The sequence below is a fragment of the Rosa chinensis genome, chromosome 2 (genome assembly GCF_002994745.2).
Source record: "Rosa chinensis cultivar Old Blush chromosome 2, RchiOBHm-V2, whole genome shotgun sequence".
Classification (NCBI taxonomy): Eukaryota; Viridiplantae; Streptophyta; class Magnoliopsida; order Rosales; family Rosaceae; genus Rosa; species Rosa chinensis.
The window spans coordinates 78,941,656-78,959,077 of NC_037089.1; the positions used below are offsets into that span (position 1 = coordinate 78,941,656).

Genomic DNA, 17,422 nt, shown 5'->3' on the forward strand with positions numbered 1-17,422 from the left:
CCTAATGAAGCTGAGTTGGTACTTCGAAAGTAATTAGTATCGATTGGGGCATATCACCATGGTAAATAGAACCTGCAAGCCATGGAAAGAATTAAATTATGATACTTGCATTGTCTCCTCAATCGAACACCAACTCCTGACACCACTTTGAAGCACTAGGTCAAAAAAGGTAGAGCTATAGAACAAGCTTGTCGCGATTGCTATGATGGAAAAGTTGATATGAGTAGTCACCAGTTTGTAGCAAACTTGAAATGATTGTGGTTGACGATTGCTTTGTTATTGAATTCATGCTCGGAAGGACATACAGCAAGATTCTTCGATACAGTCCACGACTATCAAAATGATCAAAAAAAAAAAAATGATCAACTAAATTAAATAAATTATACCTGTTAAGAGAAATACATAAACTTATTAACCTATCCATAGCTGTCAATCAAAAGAGAAATCAACAATATACCTAAGCGGAAAAAGGTCATTAGTCATGTATCATGATGCTACACATTGCAATACTTATGTGGCAGAAGTATATCAACTCATGGAAACGTTTCTGCCATCATATACTACTCATCCCTAATTCAGGACACATTGGATCAAATACAGTACACATTCATCAATTTTCTCAAATACACTAGATAAATAATAATGCAACAAATAAACTTTACCCGCCAGATAAACCAAAGTAAGCCTTTATCTGAAGACGCTCCATGATCTCTTCCTTCTTAGATTCTTTGATCGCTTGTTCCAAGAGAGCACAAGAAGAAATATGTGCACCAGCAGATTGCCCCATTAGATAGATTCTACTCAAGAAAATCGCAAATGGACCAAGGGGAAAAAATTAATCACACATTTACAAGGTGGTATGAGCAAAGGAAGACCAAAATAATGACACTTTTACCTGTCAGCGTCACCTCCATAGTCTGCTATATTGTTGCAGATATATGATATACCCTGAGACGCATCTTCAACCATATCACTGATGGTACCCTGGGGAAAATTTCTGCATACATCATTCGTTTCACATCAACATCACTTGCAGGGTAGAGGACAAACTGGATGTGAATGCTGTATACTTGATGGTTACATGATATAAGTGAATCTTGAATATATAGAAAGACAAACTTCACAAAACAAGAGGCTATATCTTATCTTATATAATTAAGCCAATTCTCAAAGGAATTGTTAAATTTTTGAACTACCATATTTGTCCTCACATAATATAAATATTAATAAATAAATTATTTCTATATGAGAATAAGATAGTCAATTAACTATGTCATATTTCAAAAATTTACAATACTTCCCATTAAAAAAGGATAAACTTCCCCAATATCAGGAGAGATAACTTCTTAAAATTAAAAAAATAAAAATAAAAGTCAATTGGGCTAATATATAGAAAGGCAAACTTCACAAAACAAGAGTATGATTTGGAGTATATATTTTAGGTGGCTATATATCTGCCCCCTTGAGTCAATTACATACATTCCTTGACCTAAGGCCGCCGGACTTCAGCAATTAGAACTTTATATATTCAAGGTTTTGAAGAAGATCTCAAAAGCCTGATCGTTTTAATGATCAAGGTTTGATGAAGATTTGAGGAAGAAATTCCTTTATTTATTTACTTTTTGTTGAAACCGCCAAAACCTAAATAATATACTGCTTTTCAATTTCTTTTGTTACACTTTGATCATGTCAGTTGAAGTTCAAAAGATAATGATGATGATTATAATACCGCCATATTGAATTGCAAATATACTGCAGTTACGTACATCCTCGGTACCGAATCACACGCACCTCCTGGCACTGCTAGCGGATATCCTTAGCACTTGGGATCTGGAGGCCGCCACCGCCGGAAGCGTTCGCAGGCATCTGGAGGAAGATTTTCGGGTTGATCTATCGAACCCAGAACACCGTTCCATCCAAGAATATATCGATATCTTTTTTGATGATGGGAAAGAGGATGTGAATGAAAGCAAGGGTACAAAAAGAAATAGAAAGAGAAAGAGAAAGAGAAAGGTGCCGGAGATATGTAGGGTGTCTCCACAGCTTCAGGAGCTTGTAGGAGGAGGATCCGAAATGACGCGAGCGGAGGCTGTGAAGAAAATTGTGGCTTATAGCCGGGAAAAGGGTTTGCTAACTGCAGAGAGGATCATAGTAACAGATGATAAACTAGATGCCCTTCTTCCCAAATGTAAATTTATTTTTATATTACGACTAGATTACCTCTTGTCCCAGCATTGGCATATGCAATCGCTTAGAGGTATGTTGAGTTTCGTCTACTTGTTCATGATCAATATACTGTTTACATTACACCATCTAGATAGATTTATTTTTGCTTACTAAATACTATTAACTTTTTCATGCAGTTGCCAAAGATGATGGCGGGGTGAGGAAGGGGAAGAGGAACAATGAAGCAAACGGTAAAAGATCTGAGAATTGTGAAGGTGATCAAGTTAGGGTGAAAAAGAAGAGGAACAATATTAAAAGAAACATTAACCTCGCACTAGCAGAGGAAGATGTGCGACCGTGGGATACAATGCCAGAAGATATTATGGTAAAAATCTTTAAGCTATTACCATTTCCATATTGGTCATTCTATCCCTGTTATGTCTGCCGTTCATGGCAATTGGCAGTGGCCGATGTAATGTTTCCACCTAATAACAATGAGCTTGATCTGCGGCTCCTTGATTCATATCCCTGGAAATCAAGGGAAAGAGTTTTACTCCTATACCTCAGGATTGTCTTAAATTCCCGACCCGCCATCCCTTGGGTAACACTTTACTTGCCCGAGCGGACTGCATTCATCACCAGTGAAGTCCTCACTCGGATCGCTCAAAAGTACGTTAGCTTCTCTTTTAAATACCTAAATCCCTCTTATATAATCGATAATTAAGCTAAGTCTCTTAAAATTTAGTTTCTATATATTTTCTTCATCTTAACAATGAAATGAATTCAATTTCTATTTATTTTCTTTTCCTTTAACTATGAGATGTTTATCAATTTCGGGGTTTGATATATAAAGTTAACTAATGTTATGCCTGTCGATGGGTCCTGCAGGACACCGGAACTACTTAATCTTTCTGTACCTAAAAAGTTGAGGGGAGATGTTTTTCTTGAGTCAGTTACACCGAAGTGGAAGAATTTGAGAATGGTACACATCGACATTTCTGCAAATAATTTTTCTCATCTCCAAGCTAATTGCACATTTATAAGTGAGCTTAGTTTATATGGATGGATGGACGATGATTCAGCATCCATGCTAGCTAAATCTTTTCCAAATCTCAAGTCTCTAGAGATTTATGGGTGTACAATGTCGAACCATACCCTAGGAATCATAATGGATGGTCACAAGAATCTCAAGCTAGTTGCTACACGAAAGAAGAACTTCTACCACCATGTTGACCTACTCGGTCACAAGTTGGTTGAGGCATTTACACGAGGAAACTACTACCGTTTTGAGACTTGTGTGGAGCTGGAGTTGGAGAGAACATTTGCTGGGTTTAACCCTATATATCACTGAGTTTGGTAACTCATTGCATCATTACTCAGGTCGAGTTCAATGTTCTATATGTTACTGCTAAAGGAGGTTATTGATTTGGTCCCTTTCCGGTTTTGTTCTTCTTATTTCACAAATATATTTTAAGGAGGTTTTTACTTTTGATTGACATGTGTTCTTCCAACTGAATAATGAGTTTTAGTTGATAATGCTCTGTAGTATTTTCTTCTCATTGATTAATATCATCAGCTTGTTCTTTTTTTTTTTTTTTTTTTACCTTATGCTGCAGTTTCGATTTCTTTCTCATTCATCTGTTGTTGGTGAAGTTATACATATAGACTGAGACTTCACTCGGTAAACAGTAAAACAGGGCATGTGATTAGTTTTCACGTACAATTTTTGGCAAAGTAAGAGGTCAATCTATAGGTGGTCGGCTACAAGTGTAGAAGGCCTTAAGTTCCTATCCATTTTTGCTTTATGAAATATTGAGATAACATCGCAGATCCAAGCAAGTGCCTGCAAGGCGATGTACATTCGAGCATTCTTGATTTACAGTAATTAAAGTAATAATAAACAGTTTAGAAGTAAAAGAACTTTTATCTGCATATCATTCATCTTTTCCTTTGTCAATTGTTTGATATATATAATCTGTGGATCAGTAATATGTACGTAAGAGCTCCCCTTCTACCAATGCAATGTACTTAAGATAGGGGTGTATGGGTGATTCAGATTCCGGAAATGTGTATTTAATAGTTATAAGAAATCTCTCCTTGTAAACATAATCTCCTCCAACATTTGTGAACAAGGGGATATATTGCATATGAGTTGAAACGATGAGTTTTCCTTGGCAAAGATGCAAACTTTCTCTTCAAGAATGTTATTATAGGAGGTCATCACTTGTCTCTTCTACATTGTTACTAGTGTTACTACAGCCATGCACCTCTTTCAGTTTTGAATGCCTCTCCCATTGGTATTTATTCAATCTTCTTTGTTTTGATTCTCACTGTCATATAACCTTATTCTCTCTGTTTATTGTGTGGTGTCTTGTCTTACAGTGTTTTGTTTTGTTTTGTTTTTTTTGTTTTTTTGAGAAGAAGAAACTTTCATTGATAAACGTCTTGTCTTCCAGAGTTGGGGAATGCTTGGTAACTATATATTTTCATCTCATGTTGCAAACCGTGTCTCTGTTATCAAGTTATTTGCCTCGATGCATTCAGTGAATGACAGCTGCTTTAACTATAGTACTACACCGGTTACCAACCCGTATACTAATTATCTTGTCATACTTTCCTTGGTGACTTGGATTCTATATAATGTTAATCAAATTTATGTTACGATTTTGTTCATAAATTTGAATATTTTCAAAGTTATGTAGACGCAGAAACGGTAGAGCACAGTTTTTAGCAGCTGTAAGTGCTGCATGTCTTTTTGCTCTGCCAATTGCCTGTTATGCCTGAACTCTGAAGCATGATTTTTTTTTTTTTTAGACGAAGGGAAGCATGATTATATACCTATGGAACACATGAAAAACAACTTGTCCATCTCAAAACAAAATGCAGAATATTTATTTCTTATCAAAATACCATCATTTTCTATTCAAGTAATTTCCATGTGACAAAAGTTAGAGAAGCTGTGTTTTTGCCCTGTGTTCAATATTTCCATCTTCAGATTACGAAAATGATATATTCCTAGTGGATTTTTGGAAATGATAATGCTGAGAAGTGAAACTGGTTTAATACAACGACATGAACAATTGCGAATTCTCTACTATGTGAAAGAATTAGATTACAAGTATAGATCTCCAGATTATATTCTGAGACCACTCATCTGTAACTTTCAACCAATGGACCACCTCATCGTAGTCGCTATCCAAAATGATTTGGACCTCTCCACCAACTGATTGAATATCCTCTGCTTTCTGTCAACCTAACTGGTGATGAACAATGACAAGTGTGAGGCCTAAAAGGGGCTGATGTTGCGTGCCAACTTCAACAAGATCTCAGGAACAAGGCGTCTTCTAGGAGGTGCCACAGCATCTTGCTCAAGAGCTTCCTTATCATCGGCATGTATTACGGCAACTATTTGGTCAAACATTTCGTCTTTACCACCTCTTAATGGATCCTGCAACATGCAGAGAGTTAGATTATAGATAGATTCCTAGTGTCCTATTTCAGATTGCTATCCTTCTGATTTCTATAACCCTTGGCTGCACCAAAATATGACTACGGTATAGGCCATAAATTTGTGATAGTGACAATTGTACAAGGCTCACATCAGAAACTTACTTGAAGGAACAAGTCTGTATGCGTCTTTCCATCATATAATACCAAGTCAGCTTTAGCTCCTAACCTTTGAAGAACATCTACAAAAATTTTACTGCACATAGTAACACATTAGTTTTTAAAAATATAACACCCTAATAAACTTTTGAGAAAAATTAAGATCCAAATGTGTCAAAATGGACCAAGCGGTGGGAGTTTTATGCTAAATGCATACCACATATCTTTCAAGGTCTTAACTACTATATAACAGTTACCTCCATTGTTTAAGAACAATATGTGTTGGCACTGAATAAGGGTAATACTTCTTTTATAGGATTTAGGCACTATTTATGCACCAAGTCGACAGGAGGCATCAGTACCTTATATGAAACTATTATATCAAGAAAATTCTAACCTGGCATCTGATGGTATCGAATAATCTGCAGTTCCATGGAACAGAGTGATAGGAGGCAAGATAGAAACAGCATCTATATTGTTTGGGTCCTGTACTCTAACTTCAGGAGAGAATTGATGGAAGGATTCTTCACCTTCCATAATGCTGTAATGACAAGTCAGAACAATAACTCCATGAACCAAGACAGAAGAGAAAATATAAGGTAGCAACTGTGCCAACGAGTGGCTAGCAAAAGGTCATCTGGTAAGTACCTTAAGAAAATGGATCGATACAGTCCACGACTATCAAAATGATCAACTAAATTAAATAAATTATACCTGTTAAGAGAAATACATAAACTTATTAACCTATCCATAGCTGTCAATCAAAAGAGAAATCAACAATATACCAAAGCGGAAAATGGTCATTAGTCATGCATCATGATGCTACACATTGCAATACTTATGTGGCAGAAGTATATCAACTCATGGAAACGTTATCAACTCATGGAAACGTTTCTGCTATCATATACTACTCATCCCTAATTCAGGACACATTGGATCAAATACAGTACACATTCATAAATTTTCTCAAATACAGTACACCACCACTAGATAAATAATAATGCAACAAATAAACTTTACCCGCCAGATAAACCAAAGTAAGCCTTTATCTGAGAGACGCTCCAAGAAATGATCTCTTCCTTCTTAGATTCTTTGATCGCTTGTTCCAAGAGAGCACAAGAAGAAATATGCGCACCAGCAGATTGCCCCATTAGATAGATTCTACTCAAGAAAATCGCAAATGGACCAAGGGGAAAAAAATTAATCACACATTTACAAGGTGGTATGAGCAAAGGAAGACCAAAATAATGACACTTTTACCTGTCAGGGTCACCTCCATAGTCTGCTATATTGTTGCAGATATATGATATACCCTGAGAAGCATCTTCAACCATATCACTGATGGTACCCTGGGGAAAATTTCTGCATACATCATACGTTTCACATCAACATCACTTGCAAGGTAGAGGACAAACTGGATGTGAATGCTGTATACTTGATGGTTACATGATATAAGTAAATCTTGAATATATAGAAAGGCAAACTTCACAAAAAAGAGGCTCTCCTTATCCTTTAGAATGCTTATATTTAGGTTCCAGGTCAGCGATCATGATATGGAAACTGACACATTGGCATCATTATCCATGTCTAATCAACTTTTTTTAGTCATTAACAACTGATAAATGACTATAACCTGTTCATTGCCATTTTGACTGCAGTGCTTTAAGAAAATAATACAGAAAATCGTAGTTTTCTTACTAATACAACTATTTAATAAGAAGTGCCTGATCATCTTTTAAAATACTTTTGTCATAGCACATATCCAAGTATGCAATTGCATGTTACACGCTTTAAATAAAGCCAATTACCTGTAATCAACACATGCCACTATGATGTTTCTTTCAGCCAACTGCAGACCTAAAAGAGAACCCCATGCTTTATACCTAAACCAGCATGAAACTGTAGAAACTTAATGTCAAATAAATAACTAAATGCCTACACATACCTAAGCAGAAATTTAATCTAAATATGCTTCACCTGAAAGAAAAGGACAATATCATCTCTACGCCTTTATATGAATTCATGAAAGAACAAGAAGAGATATTCAAGAATTACTGAACTAACAATTTCCAAGAGTTGTTAATCACTACTTTCATCTATTAAAAAATAAAAACTCACCCAATAATCCACGCTCCACCAGTTACAAACACCACAACCGGCTTTTTCCCATCAGTATTTGTCGGTAAATATAGATCCAACCTGTAAACGATACATGGTGAAAATGGTTTACAAATTCTGTTTAAAAGGAAAGAACAACATACGTAACCTTTAACATAGTTCACCTACCTATTTCTTGGTTGATCTCCATAAACAATACTACGGCGGACCTGGCTTGAAAAGTAATAGCAATATGCAACTGCAGAACAAAAAACAGCAAGAATTCTGAGTTATCATCTATTGGCCTACGAACAAAAAAAAATATCCCAGATTATCATGCAATAGGCATGCATTTCCGTGCACTCTTTTCTTTCCAGAAATCGCTTTACTAGTAGAAGGAAAAATTCAAATTGGCAACTAACAAATGAACGAGTATTTAGTTACACAAACCTTGAAGAAATCCCGGCATAAGTAACATGGCATACCAAGCAAGAGCAAGTAATCTTGTGATCCACCGGTAGCCTACCCTGAATGAAAATAAATGATTAGAAACAACCCGAAATTTTCAGAATTAAGACTAAGCAGGTCCTGTGCAATCAATCATTTTCAATTAATCACACATGTAACTCTATACAATTAACAGATTTTAATTTTATTTAACAACAAAAAAAAAATTCCATAATTAAGAAGAAAAAGAAAAAAGACTGAATCCAGATAATTAATGCTCTCAATATATAATTACAAATAAAATAAAATAAAATCATTTCTATTAGATACATGTTAGCTTCTACACAATCAACAAATATTCATCATCTAATTCAGCGATCTACAACAGCAAAAATGAATCTGAAAAGGCTTCGAAGAAATAGTACCCGAGGTATCGAAGGAGCGTGAAGCTGAGGCTAGTAATCAAGTAAGTCTCCTTGGCCGCGTGACCTATATCCCGGCCGAACGAATTCTGCCGGCTAGGACGCGGCGTGGCCGGCGAAGACGAGCCGAGTTTGGCACGGCGACGCTGGGCAGCAACCGGAGGAGGATAGGTCAGGAACTTGGTAAGCAATGGCTTGGTCTCCATCTCCATCACCTCCTCCGCCGCGGCGGACGAGGAGGATTGCCGGAGGCTGGCCGTGGAGTCCATCGGAGATTCGATTTGAATTGGAATTGGGATTGGAGGTGTGAAATGGAAGGCGGAAAATTTTGGCGGAGGGGAAAGTGTGAGGCTATATATGGTACAAGCGGTACAAGCGGTTCACGTGGAGAGCATGAACGTGGTCGTGGTGGAGAAGAGACTACTAGACTCACTCGGAAACGGAGAGGAGAGACCTCTGCCCCATATTTATTATGCAGCAGGGAGCGTCAGCCTGTGTGTCTAGAATACAAATTTGCCCACGTGGCGCATTTCCCGATCCGGATGGGCCCCACCGGTATGACAATTTTACAGAGAGAATCTACGCATTATAATCTAATAATTAATAATGATGAGGAACGTGATGGACTGGCTGTGACCTTATCAGGCCATTCACGTCACCATTGTCAGGTCTTCGCGGTTCGTAAAATTTGACCGCCAATGGGGAGCCTTTGCCGTCTTCATAAAAAAAAAAATTAAAAAAAAAAAAGGACCACCACCTAATATTAGGTTTCGTAGCCATGGATGGCCCTAAGTTTTGGACGAAGGAAAATGGACCTCAACTAGCTATTATGTCTGTGTCACTAAAGAGTGTTGACAACGATGCGTATATTTAATGTCGTAGTCTTCTGTTAGAAACACGTTCCTCAAGTACACGTGATTTCCAACCAAAATTGCGGTTTCAGACTACTGAGAAGACATTCAAAAGAACCGAGATTATTCAGAGTACGGCCGTGCAGTTGCACCAACATAAAATATATTTTTTTTATTAAAAATAAAATTAATAATAAATATCAAGGGTTGAGATTATTTTATAAAGATTTGATCACTTACACCGTCGGTGCATAGAATAATTTCTATCAAAAGAATCAAAACCCAATAGTGTGTCATCTTGTTTAAGGAAATAAATAAAACTAGGCAAAAATAGCTTTCTTAAAGCATCTCCAATAATGAAAATAATTTTCTTAAATTGTCTAACCGTTAAAAATAACTACCAAATTTCAAACTTTTGCTCCAGCAATGTTTTTATTTATTTATAAGGACGTTATAAAGAAAAACCAGAAAATAAGATTTTTGGTAATCCCAACTAGCAATGCCTAGCTATCAAGCAAAATTTTCATACATCGATCAGAACTAAAGATAAAAGTTCAATAAATAGTTGGTTCATAGTAGAACTAGAAACTCAACACAACCTCAGTGGAGATACTTTCTACTTTATCCATATCCTAGAATCCAAATGAACATTTGCTAATCCAATATATCTGACATCAGGTTTTTCTTTAGATTATGAGCATTCAAGAAAATTTCCATTGAAATTCACTGCCCCTCTAAATCTTCTCCCTCGTCTTTCCGTCTCTACCTTAACCACCATCTCTGGATTGTAGAAACGGGTGTCTCCAAGAATGGGGCGTAGCGGTGGATGAATGGATGAACTGTCCTCCCTATCTTAGTCCACACACTCAGATGGTAGTCAGAAGTCACCGGAGCATGATACATGAGCTTCAATAGCTGCAAAACATGTCGCAAAGAAGTTGTATCATTCACCTCTGCTATAAGTTTAGATAACCATAAACATATACTCAAAATCACCTTAGACGCTTCCTGACTCTACAATGGCAGATAGGAACAACATCATTACCCAAATTAACCACCTGGACTTAGTATGGACAAGCTCGACTTCTAACCTCCATAGTTAATGAGAAGAATAATGTCTACCAGGTAATAAGTACTGTAAGGAGGATGAGCTTGGTGCACTAATTCACGCATGCTTGCATGCATCAGTGTGTGCATGCATTGTGCACGTGTAGGCGAGGGTGGGAGAGTGAACGTGATAACACAATTGGAACAACTTTGACCCCAGAATAAAAGATGTCATTACATATTTGTAATAAAAGAAATGAATCCCACCTGCCAATATGCGAATGTCTGTATAATGTTGCGCTGCCACCTATGAGAACAAATTAAGAATTTTAGTAAAGAATTATAAAAACAAAATATAAATCTATCTTCAAGAAAAAACCACAGAAAGTCGTTCCAAGCAACTCACGAGAACAAAGATATAATCAAAAGAAAGCCATTTCCAATCTCAGCATGTGAAGAGAGTATGCTGAGGGTAGTTGTGTTTGACTCGACCCAAACACAAGGCTCTTCCAAGTATTTCCTGTTTACCATCAAGGAAAAGAGATTATGACCCCATAGAGAACAGAAGAAGCAAATATTTAGTTGGACTGTATACTAAACAATCATGTGAAAGCACTCCGCGAATCCTGAAAGGATTCCACATGGTAGATCCTAAGAATTACCAATTTGCAGTGTCATAACATTAGATTCAGATAACAAAAGGTACTATGAAACATCATTCTTTCAGAAGACGAGAAACCTAACAGATCCAATATTAGGCAACACTGTTAAGCACCAAATTTCCTACCTGTACAATGAGGATTGACTAAAGTTGCGCCTAAGGAACTTGGCAACATGTACGAGAGCCCGACATAGAATGGGAATCAAGGCGACTGCAATTGAGATCACATAATTAAACTAGAGACAACTAAGAAAAGAAGTGCAATAATGGAAGATGAAAAAAAACAAAAAGAAGAAGAAGAAGAAGATGAGAGAGAGAGAGAGAGAGCTTGAGGAATAAGAAATGCTCACATTTGAGAGAAAGATGGGATGTGACAAAGGTCAAGCAGTATATCAAGTAGATAACATCTTTAGACATGACTATTGACCGAAAGTAAACTTGCAAACCCTGTAAGTTCCAGTCCCTCGGTTTCTGAAACAGCAAGGATAAGTCAATGAAATAAGAGCAAGGATACCATAAATAAACCAATGAAATAATAGCACAAAGTTGGTGAATCTAAAGTTGAGTTTTTACCCCATAGAGCGAGTATGTGGAATAAAGAGAGGAACACGCTGTGCCCATAAAAGAAAGCCGATATGCTCTATTCGAAAGGTGCCTAGGCACCAATGGGAAAATGGCAAGCACAGCCACAAGAAACACCTGAAGTGAAGAAAAAAGTACAGATTGAACAATAACAACAGACAATTTACTGAAATGTTACCCAAACTAGCAAGAGTAGCTAGGAGTACTATGTATGTTACAAGACCTCTGACCAAAAAATAATTATTTATTAAGCTCACTTTTTCATTCAAAATCAACTGCCTAATATATAAATCACTGAATAGTTATTTTGAATCAGTGAATGAGAGTTTGGATTCACAAACAACACAGTTTTAAACACTACAATCTCAAGCAAACTTTGCTTCTTGCTTGAGGAGCACATGTATACTAGTAGGCCATGCATGAGAAATTCAGAAAGAAGGAACCTTAGACAACTGAACTACAGCAGTTCACATTTGGATTGAAGAAACAAAAATAAAAAATAAAAAAAATTCTGAAAGTTCAGAAAAATGATAACGTGTCCAGACTCGGTGCCTTTCCCACCATTTTTATTACTGAAGCAGTTAACAGAAACTTTAATGAACAGCATCTGTTTATTGATATATATATATATATATATATATATATATATATTCTTTGATATGAGTTTATCAATGTATAACTCACATTCAGTATTACTGAGCCTGGTTTCAAGGATATTGAGAGGTGAATAAAAAATAGAAAAATTACATACACTAGCATGATATTTCTTGAAAATATGGCTGATTTGGAAAATGCTAAGGAAAAGTATGACAGCAAGTTAGGGAAAAATAAACAAAGTCGGTTCGGTGTGAACATAAGTGGATTTAAATGTGTAATCTTACAAACTTAAACAAGTATATTTGTGTATAGTATGCATGATGAGTAGATTGACTGTACCCAAGCATTAACAGAAAACTGAATGGTTTGGTGATCCCAACGCAGAGAAGTTGGAGCGCTTGTTGCTGATGATCCTGATGTTCCTGATGCTCCTGATGCTGCTGCTGTTCCTGATGTTCTAGGAGTCGATCCTACACACTCATCAAATTCAACTTGCTATCAAATTGCAGGCTACTAAAGAGCAAACAAACTCGATTTCTTTGTATGGCATGACAATTTGAGCAAATCTTGATTATCTTATTAACAGTAATAGAGAAAAATGATTGCATTACAACCTGCACTGTCATTTGTAGACCGGGACGATGCTGATGGCCTCTTTGGCGGAGGAGGAGGGCTGCTGCCGGACATTGCATCTACCAGAAGCTCAGGATCCTAGTCATGAAATCCAAGTGTAAAACTTTGTCAATATGCAAACAAGTCAGAGCAGATAACTTGAAGTTATGGGATTCGACATCATTTTAAAAGCCACCTAACTCCAATCCAATCAATTATGATTCCAAAAGGGTCAACCAGCAAAGCCAAGAAGTATGTCATTCACCAGAATCCTAATAAGTGAACGCTTAAAAGAACTGAACAATTATGAAGAGGGCATACGATCCCAGAAACTAAAGGCACACAATTTCCTAAAGGCTCAATCACCCGATTCGCAGAAAACAGAAAACGCGGTAGTAACAAAATCATAATCACTAGAAGATAACAAATGAAAAAAATCAAATTTCTTGACGAACAAAACAAGGAAACCCAGCTCCAATCTATCTATAATCCAAAGAAAATCTCAGTGCAGAAATAACCAACATAAAAACCCAATAAACCAAATTCACAACCCACCAAAGAACAAAACCCCAGAAACCCAATCCCAAATCACCCAAAACAGATAAAACCCAGATGAGATTGGAGGCTCCAGAGTCCAAATTCGCAAGCAAAAAACAGTGATCAGCAATCAATCCTAGTAAAGATTCGAAATTGAAGAACAGAACAGAACAGAGAGAGCGGGCTGCTCACAATATAGCGCTTATAGAACTTCTGCTTGAAATGGCCGATGACGTCAGGGCTAGAGGCCATGTGAGGCGGGATGAGGATGTTGGCCCAGTAGTCGGCCCATCTCGGGTCGTTCTCGTAGTCGTAAGCCGCCGCCGCTATCTTCTTCAGCTTCTGTGGGTCGTCTCTCTCCTCCCCCATTATTCAAGATCGGCGATGCTTCTCTGCGACTCAGACTCGCTTCTTACTTTTTCTTGTTGCCTTTCTGCAGAGATAAATAGAGAGAGAGACAGACCTGAACTTAACTAACCAACTCTAAACACTTCCTACTCCTCTCGGTCTCGTTTACTTTTACTCGCTTCCATACGATTACGACGCCGTTTTGGTCAAGCTAACTTTTGCTAACCACTTAGGTGAATTGGGCTTTTCGAGTTGGTTAATTCGGTTCAGTTCGGTTCGGTTCAGTTTTGAAAACAAAAGAGAGATTGGACCAGGTGTCACACATTGTGGTTTTTTTATTCTATTTGGTTCGATATAGACTCCAGACTAGTAGTTGTGATCAATTTGGTTCCCGTAGTTTGATCGGTTAAACCCCATTTATCAATAAAATTTTCGAGCAAATGAAAGTCTAAATCCAAGCAATAATCAAATGAACCATGTTTTGCTGCATACGATACGATATTGTAGAACAAATTCGAGAGCTCATGGCTCTGTACAAGTATCTCAAATTTTTTATGACTCTTGAATATGTATAACGAGTTGGCTGATAAGATTGTCCGCTTTAGTTATGAGTGAATTTTTTTTATATAATAATAAATTCTAAGATACGGGGTATTAGTTATATGTCTTCCATCGATATATACTTAAAAATATATATTGTTAGTGTTATGTTGAGCTTCTCAACTTTATGGGTACCTCAATTCCAGAAAAATATTGTAGAAGTTCTATATTCAAATCTGCTCTCCATCTTAAACCTTGCCCGATTTGTTAACTTAAAAACTAATGTTGCCCGTTATCAAGGGTTTCCACGGTTCCACCGAATAGTATATACTAATTCAATAATGTAAACTATGGCATATATAGGCCAAAAAGAAATTTGCCTGGTGGCAACATCCTCCTCTAGCAATGTGATTTGCGAACTAGCTTTCACCACTCGAAAAAGACTGTCATCAAGCTTTTGTCTACCCTGTGGCTACCCATCCCTCTCTTTCAGTCTCAATCTTTTTTCAATAGAATTCTCACATCTCTGTTTTCCAAATGCAGTCATGGATTTAAGCTACTTTCTGAGAAGATTGGATCAATCTCACAAGCTTTATCAGTAAAACAATGCTTTGTTACCGAGATTACTAGTTCAATATTAAGGATTCAAAATCTTCTAAACACAGGACAAGCACCATGGCATAGGCCACAAAGTAATCATTCCGTTTCCGCTAAATTTGCTGGTCATAATTTCCGACATCCTTTTCTAGCAATGTGATTTGTAAACTTCGTACCTCGCAGTACTTGTAAAGACTGTCATGAAGCTTTCCTCTACTCTATGGCTACCATTCTCTCCCTCTTTTACTCTCAATCTCTTTTCCTCACCAGGATTCTCCGCTCTTTGTTTGGCAAATATGCAGTCATGAATCTAAACTACTGGCTTGCACGATAATCTTTGAGAAGCTTGAATCAATCTGACCAGCTTTGCATTACTAAGCATGCTGTTTATTTCTGCACCTGTTTCTTCGTCAAAAACTTCAAGGCTTCCTCCTGATAACAAACCCTGAACCCTTAACATGTTTTCTAGTTCAAGGGCTTCACTTCTTGTTCTTACAACCTTCCCAAAGCACAGGTATCTCCCACATGCTCCACTATCCATGGCCTCATATACATAGACGTGCGCCTCTGCAGCCTTCTTCACATCCTCAATGGCTAGGTGACCATTTTTTAGCATGTCCTTGCCACCTATAAACACATCAAAAAATGCAAGTCAAGCATTATGTAAGGGAAAATGCATGTTTTCGAGTAGCTTTGTGACATGTTGTTCTGTTAGATAGTTAATATAACCAAATGAATTTTGGTTCAAAAGTATGTCAACATTGACAGTTTGACAACATAACATGTCAACCTGTCTAGTAAGACGGACATTTCGGATTTTAAAATATAAAGTAGATTATGATGTATTTAGTATTTGCCTTTAAGATAGGGTATAGAGCTGTCCTTGTGAGCATATGAGTCCATGAGAAGGCCGGGGCAAACTGTCACAAGATTGACTTTCATTTCCTTTGACTTTCTCCAACAAGCCATCTCTGCAGTGGTCTTCCCCAAGGCCAGCCAAAGCTATTTCCCATAAAAAAAAGAGTGAATACAAATTGACAAATGTTCACAACAGTTTGTTCATATATAGTGCTGTAATTACTGAGTTAAGTGACCAAAATAATATCAATAAATAATTCACTCTTTATATACCTTGTTTTCCCTGCAGAATTCTTCATTGCTCCAGCTAAACTCATCAATGATCTTGTTTTCACTATCACCTGTCCAAATAGAAGCAAGAAGAGAGGAAGTGAAGATGCATCTCTTTGCATGCGCTGCCCTGCCACAAGCTTCGATCACATTCTTTGCCCCTTCAGTTTCAAGAAATGCCATTTGTCCCTAAATATGTAAATTCAAAAATTAATTTGTCAGGAAAAAAAAAACTAAAACTCACTATAAACTAGTCTTACATTACTGATCTAGCTAGAGTACAAATTCATTTTCAGAAAATGAAACGGAATATTGAGATCAGTTGGCACAAATAGTTAAAAGGTTACTTGAGTTACAGAATCACTTTATAGTGTCTTCCGGAAAAAAAATATTTAAACTTTTATTTTTATAGCGATCTTTTAAACAAGCTTTATTAACAAAAGTTATCTCTACTCAAACAATCCAAACAGGCTCTGATCAGTATATACCGCAAACTTACAGAATAACCAGAGACACCATGTGGATCAATGAAGGAAGAAGTATGAAAAATTGCATGGCAGCCCCTAAAAGCATCACAAAGCCTATCCAAGTTTCCCATCTTTGCCACAACAACACTTTCTAGTTGGTTTATCTCTTCATCTCTCATTAGCTTCTTCATGTCTTCATAATCCTCTACTCATGCACAACATAAAGATCGAAAAGAAAAGTCAAAAACTAGATTATAACTTGGCAAAAACAGTTGGTGATTGTGAGAAGTTCTAGCTGGGTACCTTGGTTTTGAATGGTGACTCGAATCCGATATCCGCGAGCCAAAAGAGCCCTAACTATGTGAGAACCCAGGTAAGAATTCCCACTGGTCACACAAACCAGATTCTTCTCTCTTGAAATATCCCAACTGCACCTGAATGCGTAGTTTACGCAGTTTTTGTGTTCTTCCTCTAAAGAGATCATCAATGGCTTTGGCAGCACCACTTCTTCCATTGCCATCTCTCTCTCTCTCTCTCTCTCTCTCTCTGTGGAGTTTTATGTCATATATTTAAAACAAGAAGGTAGACAAATAAATCTAACTCCCATAAGTAAATGCCTCTTTTATTGTTTTGGTCCCTTGGTCTGGTAGATGGAGAAAGTTAGATGAAATCACGAAAGGCACGAGGGTGGTAAGTGCACTCAACATAAGGTAGACA

At 37.1% G+C, this 17,422-nt stretch overlaps 4 protein-coding genes across 4 annotated transcripts; 1 reads left to right on the plus strand and 3 right to left on the minus strand.

Moving 5' to 3' along the window:
* The first annotated feature begins 1,435 nt into the window (after positions 1-1,435).
* LOC112189593 lies at positions 1,436-3,716 on the plus strand. Its single transcript, XM_024328936.2, has 4 exons — positions 1,436-1,577; positions 1,759-2,257; positions 2,364-2,835; positions 3,055-3,716. Exons 1-4 carry the CDS (start codon positions 1,569-1,571, stop codon positions 3,515-3,517), a joined length of 1,443 nt encoding a protein of 480 aa, XP_024184704.1. The 5' UTR covers positions 1,436-1,568; the 3' UTR covers positions 3,518-3,716.
* A 1,348-nt stretch (positions 3,717-5,064) lies between these two features.
* On the minus strand, positions 5,065-9,198 carry LOC112188852 (probable isoprenylcysteine alpha-carbonyl methylesterase ICMEL2). Its single transcript, XM_024328080.2, has 11 exons — positions 8,742-9,198; positions 8,320-8,396; positions 8,059-8,128; positions 7,891-7,971; positions 7,581-7,655; positions 7,033-7,134; positions 6,793-6,933; positions 6,421-6,486; positions 6,170-6,313; positions 5,779-5,869; positions 5,065-5,614 (listed from the first exon to the last, which is right to left on the minus strand). The coding sequence occupies exons 1-11, from the start codon at positions 9,005-9,007 to the stop codon at positions 5,453-5,455; spliced, it is 1,275 nt and encodes a 424-aa protein (XP_024183848.1). The 5' UTR covers positions 9,008-9,198; the 3' UTR covers positions 5,065-5,452.
* Positions 9,199-10,093: 895 nt separating this feature from the next.
* Positions 10,094-14,111, minus strand: LOC112185505 (transmembrane protein 33 homolog). Its single transcript, XM_024323761.2, has 9 exons — positions 13,818-14,111; positions 13,091-13,187; positions 12,816-12,946; positions 11,871-11,996; positions 11,648-11,768; positions 11,424-11,508; positions 11,043-11,156; positions 10,904-10,943; positions 10,094-10,504 (listed from the first exon to the last, which is right to left on the minus strand). The coding sequence occupies exons 1-9, from the start codon at positions 13,992-13,994 to the stop codon at positions 10,352-10,354; spliced, it is 1,044 nt and encodes a 347-aa protein (XP_024179529.1). The 5' UTR covers positions 13,995-14,111; the 3' UTR covers positions 10,094-10,351.
* A 903-nt stretch (positions 14,112-15,014) lies between these two features.
* On the minus strand, positions 15,015-17,279 carry LOC112185506 (cinnamoyl-CoA reductase-like SNL6). The gene is made up of 5 exons (XM_024323762.2): positions 17,009-17,279; positions 16,738-16,910; positions 16,242-16,427; positions 15,968-16,112; positions 15,015-15,737 (listed from the first exon to the last, which is right to left on the minus strand). Exons 1-5 carry the CDS (start codon positions 17,223-17,225, stop codon positions 15,421-15,423), a joined length of 1,038 nt encoding a protein of 345 aa, XP_024179530.1. The 5' UTR covers positions 17,226-17,279; the 3' UTR covers positions 15,015-15,420.
* Positions 17,280-17,422: the final 143 nt, after the last annotated feature.